The 8,167-nt window shown below is 45.0% G+C and overlaps 1 protein-coding gene across 1 annotated transcript; it reads right to left on the reverse strand.

The window, feature by feature from the left end:
• Window positions 1-524: 524 nt before the first annotated feature.
• Window positions 525-1,620, reverse strand: LOC144094982 (uncharacterized). Its single transcript, XM_077628830.1, has one exon. The coding sequence runs from the start codon at window positions 1,560-1,562 to the stop codon at window positions 798-800; it is 765 nt and encodes a 254-aa protein (XP_077484956.1). The 5' UTR covers window positions 1,563-1,620; the 3' UTR covers window positions 525-797.
• Between the last annotated feature and the right edge of the window lie 6,547 nt (window positions 1,621-8,167).

The raw sequence follows: 8,167 nt of genomic DNA on the forward strand, positions 1-8,167 counted from the left end.
GGCCTTGGATCGCGATGTTGCAGATCCGCCACACAGAAAACGGCAGAACGAAGCAACAAGCACGAGAGAGAGACACTACAACACAGGACAAGCGCTGAACTGCCAAGTGAATTTTTATTGAAAACAGGCCACATTATTTATAATCCAACACATCCCTTGACCAGTGACAGGAGCAACCAAGAATGTGCAACCAGTGCCAACGCACCACACAACTTTGTCGCTCGAGGCCTGATACCGGCAACTATCTCAGGGGCGTGCCACCAAACGCGGAAGGAAAGACCGAAGTGCATAAGTACAGAACGCGTCTTTAATCGCTATTAATTGTAGATACGCTTGTAATAGTCAATGTAGCTAATCATCGATCTCATCATCATGAAAGAGGAAATGGAGATTGGCTTCAAGTCCCAAGCAAAGTCATCTACACGATATGTGAGGTAATTGTAGCCTGTCAGAACGATTGCACCCACGAAAGCATGAAAAAGGCACAGCTTTGGCCTTGTACTATTGGGGATAGGCATTGTATACATCAAAGAGCACTTCACGTGCAGTGATGCTGCGCGGGACACGAAATGACACGTCACAATTCAGCAGAAGACCTCCTTCAAACTCAGCTACAGACTGCACACGTACAGCCCGGCCACACCTGTGCTGTGGCACCGCAACAGCGCCCCTTCGGTCAAAGTAGTTCCGCCCAATCTGTGTCAACTGCAAACAGTGCATCACTTTCTTGAACAGCACATTGCACACGTGCGTGAACTGTGACGCCGGAGTAATTTTGACACATTTGATGTGCACTGTCACGGGAGTTCCATCTCTAGGCAGCACAGTCTGTATGCTGATCGCCATGTCGTGCAGGTGATGGGGCAGGTAGAGCTATGCACCTTCAAAGACACGGGTGCGCAAATGAGCTCCATTACGGGGTCACTACTGACCAACTGGCAGCGAGTGCGCTTTGAGTCTATGACCAGCACGAAGTCAGTGTGGCACCCAAACGCACCCATGCCCTGCCCGGTGCCAAGACGCGCATAGTTTACCTCCACGGAAACCGGCTTGCCAGCTTTGCCTCTGAACTTCCTGGAGCTCAGTTTTGACATTTCAGCCGTTGGGAGTTCAGCCCTTGCTTCTGCATGTGCAGTTGCACGAATTGCACCACTGACGTGAGGCTGCTGCATGGTTGATCGCTGCTCCATGAGCACACACTGCTCAGCTGGCATACGCATTATGCTGCACCCATGTGCTGTCACAATGCCTCGGCTGGATGGTCCTGGTTGGCTCGGGGATGATGAAGCCTCTCCCGTTACTTGTCCAAGCAAGATGCCACGTCTCATGGTGGGCACAGAAGGAGAGCTGCAACTTGATGCAGAATCCGAAAAAGGGGAAAGCGAAGGGCTTCTTGCAGAGGTTCCGTCATCGGCGCTTGAAGAACTGCCAGATGAACGCCCAGAGTCATCTGCAGGAGACGTACACTCTGTCCCAGGGTGTCTGGTTTGCTGCCGAAAAACAGCCCGAAGTGACGCTCCACGGCCGCAACCGGCATAAGGCTCAGCTTCCTCGGAGGCCATTTTAAGCCACGACGAGTCTTACAACGAACCCAACCGTCCGTGTGCAGTGACTTCTTCGCTTCGCTCCGAGACACAGCACAGCGGGCCACGTTCGAGATAGCCCGAGACCATGCGCAGCGCGCACCGCGTGTGCTCGCTTGCGCTCGTTTTAAAAAATCAAGTAAAGCTACTCCGGCTTCCTTCAAACGTATAAAAGCTTTCTCCAGATGTCCCATTAAAGTACCCACAAATTCCCCTTCTGTTTAAATTGCATGATTCAAACTGGTGCATTGTTGCTTTGTGATATTGTGTGCAATGAGTAACGGCCAGAGGAGCGAGTTGGTGCATGACGAAATGACCGGCGGAGCAACAAGATCAAAAAGAATGGAAGCACTTGTGTTAGCGACTCTTCGGTATCCCTCCGTAGTAATGAAGTTTCCTTTCTTGACAGTTTTTTTTTTTTTGACGTCATGTACTGCGCGACTTTGCAGCCCTGTATTTCTAGCGGCCGTGTGTTGTTTGTTTAGGTGGGTTGTTAATTTTTGTTATTCGTTTATTTTTTATATTTCTAGTTTATCGGTTTCTGACTGCTTTTGCTTCACATATTTGACTGCTTTTGCCGCAGTTGTTATTCGTTATTGTTTTTTTTTTACTTTCTGACTGATTTTGCTTCTTATGTATGACGCTGCTGTTGCTACGATTGTTTGGCACTGCTTTTGCTAAGAGTTGGCCCCCTCCTTTTCGTTTCTAGTTCCTTTCATCAGAATATGTTAGCTTATCTGCAAGGGTTAAGTTTCCTGCCTGTTTTTACTGATGTAGCTGCTTTTTATTCCACGTGCTGGGTGCGGAACGATGATGCGATGAGTCTCATGCTTGAGCTGAATGTTTTAAATATGCCACCTTTTCGTGCAATGATTGTTATGAACACTGTTAGAAATTGTATAACCGCTTTCACAAACAATTTTGTTCCGGTGGCTTGTATGTGTTCATTCTTGTGTGCGTACCTGTGTAGTTAGCTTTGTATTTTTCATTGTGTCCTACATACTTTTAGTAATTCTGTGCCGGCTGTCAGACGTGTGAATCGGAGGTGAAGGCCTCGTCAAGAGACTAGAAGTCTCAGTTTGCCTTACCTCGTTGGCATATTTCACATCATGTATTTAGGTCCAAAAGAAAATGGAATTGAAAATTGAAACTTTACTACGGATAGCAATAAAAGTCAATTTACGAACAAATGTTTATCTTATACTGCTCCACCTCAACAAAAAAAAAAACGTAACTCAGCTTTCCTTGCTGATCACCCAGAGTTCCAGTGCAACACTCTTTTTCTACTTATTGAAGCTATTAGGTCATTGCAACGCAATATCCTCTGATTAGAAAGACCGCATAACCGTGGGAATACTGCTTAATAGGAACAAACGCAATGAAGCACGTAATAGCGCGTATTATTCATTGCACACTATTAAGGCGCTTAGTGCGCAATGTTTCCAAAGGTAGCGAAAGCTCGCAATTCGTCCATTTCTTTCGAACTAGGAAACGAGCACAATAAGCTGACCAAAATATCGTCTCTACTTCAGGCTTACGCTGAATGACGAAACATGCAAACAAAAAAAACCGCCTCTCTGGAGAACGGTTCAGAAGATTGAGCTGCTTCAGTGATGCGCGCTTCATTTCAGCACATAATGTGCTGTCATTTTCCCTGTCATTTTCATTTTCCCTGGCCTTTACTGAGCAGCATAGCCCAGAAATTGTTTTGATTAACTGATTCTTGTGTGCATGGAGCGCGGTTGCAGGCTTTCCGCGGAAGGGATCGGCGCGTCGTCTGCTAGCGCTGCTCCTTGTACCCTCCGAGAGGGCGCACGTGTAGTTGCCGCTGCCTCTAGAAAAAATAGTAAAGGCTTATAGAGATCAACCACCAACCACCCCCAACCAAAAGAGGGGAGTTCTTCAGCTTCTTCTTCTTTACCTCAGTAAGCATTCCAATCTTTTATTTTTCTTTTTTCTTTTTTTCCTTCGTTTTTGTTCCTCTTCTTTGTCTCCTTTTCTTCTGCGTATTGAAGATTGTTTCCTAGTTGCTTCTTCTTGGCCGCTGATGATTGTGTCAGTTCTAGTTCGTCTAAACGTTATTCTTTCTGGTCACGAGAGACGGCCGGCTGTGGCCACGGCACCAAGATAAGAACACGATTCTTGGAAGTAGAGAAAGTTATGCGCGACACCAAGGTGTAAAAAATACCTGGAGGGCAGACAAGTAACCGTCGCAATCCGCAGCACAAGAGTGCGTCCCGCGCTCTTGTACTGCGGATTGCGATACAGGTGGGCAGCGGTGCTCGAAAACTGCTTCTGTTTCACTTAGATGACTGAATGGCGCGCTCACACTCTCATCTCGTAGTTTGAAATTGCATATGCCTCTATTGTTTGTCGTGCAGTTTCATTTTCACGCTTGCGCAAAACTGACGTCTCGTCAAAGCAAGGACACATTTTCGAGACTTTCTTCAGTGCGCGTTTAGATGTCCTCGCGCAACCTTGTGTACATTGCGGTGATGGTGAGATGATGCTGTAATGTTGGGATATGGTCAAAAAGCGCTAGTTAGCTTTCGTATGAATTTTGCTTATTCCATTCCTTTGTCATGTGGTGATATCTACACCGGCCATACAGAAAGATGTCTGAGCGTGACGTTGCAGGAACATCATAAGCATGTCCAGAAAGCTGCCTCGAGGCGCCAGAACACGCACGGTAGAAAGTGTCGAAAGTGTCCTCCTGCCTTGGACAAAACGACCGCTCTGCGCAAGTGCAGAGAGAAAACTACCAGAGAAATAATACAGGCACGTGCAAGTTAAAACTCATCATATAAGCGCGTGAGAACGACTTCAAATAATATGAGCAAAATATAATTTTTGTTTTTTTTCACACACTTTTGAGCACGGGTATAATAGATTACACTGGAAGTGACCCTCATGCATCGGATTGTTAAGGCTTCTTTTCAATCATTTTCCTTTCGTCGATATTGTATCGCATAAAAAACTCATTTCATGCAAATAAAACAAACTGGTTATTCAGCGCTTGTGGCTGCTGCTTCCTCTTTTCTCGTCCTTGTGCACGTAAGAGTGCTACTCTTTCCTATCGTTCCCTCCTCTACCAATCCATTTTCATTGTAAAGTCCTTCAAAAATTTCTCAGACCTGAAACAAATGTCTGCTTTTTGAAAGGTCCCCGACTAATACGTGAAGTGGTGGACTCAGATCTGGAGCCGTTTCTCGGCATACGTTTTCTGCCCACGTTTATAAATTGTCTGTCTCGCTTTACTGTCACGCAGATAACGTATTGAAAAAACTCGCCCTCCGAAGAACGGCATGAATTGAAGTGATGCACATAGGTTTTGCTTAGACATAACTGCAGGGCGATAAAAACAACCACACAGGAAATAGCGCACTGTAGACAGGGACAAACGAGTGTGTTCTTCCCTGTGGGGTTGTTTTTTTTCCCCGCTGCGGTTATGTCTAAGCTAAGCAACCAATTTGCCCAAATGTTCGTTTTACTAAAGTATACGTTTTGCTACAACAATAATAAAACCATTCAACTGTATTGAAAACGCAGGTTGTTTCTAGAGGTATGCCGTCATAAGCATATTAGGACTAATATTTTCATTTCAATAGAGACCCTACTCTAATAAAAAAAAGAACACAGAAAAGTATTTTACCTAAAATGTCGGCAATCTATTAATATCTCCAAAGGTGGCGAGTAAACCACTAGCAGAAACAGTTTTTTCATTGTTAAAAGTTAGTGCCTCATAATGAGAAATCACTGCCCATAACCCCCTAAGAAATTCCAACAAACGCATCAATTTTTCCTAAAAGGCAGATAGCGTGGCCACGTATCCTAAACAGGCATGATCCTTCGGTATGCCAGTTACATGTTTCCATTAATACTTTGAGCGATATACCAAAATCATGTCATCCAAGTAATTGTGCGCTTTCTTTCTTTGCAGGTGAATGAACGTTTTCAACACCGCACGGCTGAATTTTCTTTGCTTCCAACGGATTTGATTTCATATGTATGAACGCGAAGGACATCAATTTACTCAAACAATTGTGGACAGGTCATCAGTGTGGTTAGTAGTGATGAATAGAGCAGGATCTGAGTTTTCTATTACAATTTTTTTCGTACCTTGTCCATGCATGCTAATATTTCATTTTATTTTCTCTTTTAACCTGCTAGAGTGAACCAACATTTTATTGCGGACTGTGGCGCTCGTTCACAAAAATCAGCACCACGAATTCACTTATAAATCCAGCGTCACTAACGTCCTTTTTTTACTCCTCGACAAAGGAATCGCATCTGTCAGTGCTTGCGAGCTGAAATTGTTCACAATTAAAGCACGGTGGTCATGCATCAACGTCTGCGTCTTGGGGGTTGCTTCTACAGTCCGGTTTCCGAAAGAACGTTCTCTTTCGATAGGACTGATGCTTGGGCAAGTTGGTATGCCATTTTCAGGAAGAACAGCTTGAATTAGACAAGTACTGAAGGAAGACGCGCACGGACAGGCGCTAACTTGCAACTAAAGGTTTATTGCTTGGAACGTGGAAGTAAACAGATCAGGCTCCAAACAACAATAAGAAAACATAAGGGAGATACACACTTGTCCGTGCACATAAAAAAAGAACCAAAGTAATGCAGCAGCATTACTTCCCTGCAGATAAAAATTCTAATTAATTCTTTCATTCTTCTAGTTCTTTCGGAGCCTTGCGCAGTCTTTCCCCAGCAAAATATCTGAGCGTGTAGAGAATTGCTCTTTGTTAATTTTTCGTGTTCCTTGAACTGCTCAAGCAAGGCGTCGCCTTCTTTTCGCAAAGCTACCAGAATCTAGCCTTTTGTACTTTTTTGTGAGACGCGTCTTTCACAGATCATTCCATGTGTGTATAATCTTTATTTAGCCAGATTATGCTGATTAATATCTCAATCTCCTTATTGAGGACTCGCTCAAGGATTTCCCTTGGTTCTTTGAGCCCCTGCTTCCATTTGCACTTAAGCTAAAGTTTCGGGGCCAATCAGTTAGAGATAGCAATGAAGAATTTAATAGACAAGAGAGGGAACTGCAGTAAACAGATAACAAGAGGCAGAAACTACATAACGCACAAAGCAGGTGCCATAAAAAAATTTGCCCGATTTTCACTTCCGCGAATTCCGCAAAAAAAATGAAACCCGAAAACTAAGGGCACTAATTATAGCCTGCATGTCTGGGCCGAGATTCCAGACCATAAAAGGGAAGAGTAAAAATGTGCGCAAGTACTGGCCAACCAGCAATACAGGCGACGAATTAGGCGTTTGTTGTGTCCTCCACATCTTCGGCCGTGTGCATTAACTTCAAATGATGGCAGTAAGCATTGATAATAATGTAATTGCAGAATTTCACCGCCCTTAATTGTCATTTCCTTTTCTGTGATGACGGTCTTTCCACTTTCCCTTCTGCTTTCACTAAAGAAATTGAAAATAGCTCTTGCCTGCACATTACGCATTACGAAGAGGCGACGAAGAAGCTTCAGCCTTTTCCAGCCAGCGCGCGCTCTCTCAGTGCCAAGAAACAACTGCTCCCGGCCGTCGCTCCCTGCAGGTTCTCGCCTTCAAACCGGCACTACTGAAAGAGCAAAACGAGCCACACTCAGCCGATAATTGCAGGCACGGTACGCGATTAACCATAACTTGAAGATCTCCGTTTAATAAAGGGCTACTTACGGCAGCCACCGTTAGCTTCCTTGGAGATCGGTTGAAGTGGTTACATTTTCTTTTCACCGTGCCGCGCTCTTTGCTCATGATGAAGTCGTGATGCAAGAATTCGTTATAGGCCTCCATCTCGACCTTCTGTGTTTGTGGCCAAGTCCGCATGGGCGTAATAACTAACCTGACTTCTCGGGCCATCTGCGTCTAACCACATCAATATCAACAAATTAAAGCGGAACACAACAGAGACAAAAAGAAAGAAAAAGAATTCTAACCCACGGCTCTCAAGGGCACAATCGAGACCGCTCCTGCATGACACCAATTGACAAGAAACTAAATCTGCTCCCACTGCATTGCTGCCAGCGCAGTTTCTAAATGGTGTTTTGCGCGAGTTTTACTGCCGCTGTAGAGGCAGATTTGGCCCTAATAGAGAAGCCGCCATTTCTGGACAACACGGGTCCGCGCATCTTCGGCACACGGACACCGAAAAGGAACTATTTCCGCGGCTCATGGATGCAGAACAGAGTATTTGGAAGTTTTTGCAAACTACACCGCGCCCCCCCTTTCCGCGCCAGTGGATTCGAACTCTTCCTGCGCGCGTATGCCTGTCAATGCTCGGCCCAGACATACGGGCAATAATTAGTGCCCTTAGTTCTCGGGTTTCATTTTTTTCGGAATTGGCAGCAGTGAAAATCGGGCAACTTTCTTTTGTGCCTCAAGTTTGGGTACAAATTGGGTTTTTCAGCAAATATTTCCATCGGGCGGGCTTTATAGGGTCACATTTTTCAGACGACGACAATGGAGTGCAAGCGCTCGTTTTTGTGCGGCGCGTAAAATGCCCGATTATTTCACTCATTACTTTCCAAACCATACGGAAATCCAGATTTCAGTGCAGATCTTTTACATTAATCTAT

The sequence above is a fragment of the Amblyomma americanum genome, chromosome 6 (genome assembly GCF_052857255.1).
Source record: "Amblyomma americanum isolate KBUSLIRL-KWMA chromosome 6, ASM5285725v1, whole genome shotgun sequence".
Lineage (NCBI taxonomy): Eukaryota > Metazoa > Arthropoda > Arachnida > Ixodida > Ixodidae > Amblyomma > Amblyomma americanum.

Bases quoted from the DNA above. Each gene is read 5' to 3' on its own strand.
- LOC144094982 (XM_077628830.1), bottom strand. From the start codon at position 1,562: ATGGCCTCCGAGGAAGCTGAGCCTTATGCCGGTTGCGGCCGTGGAGCG.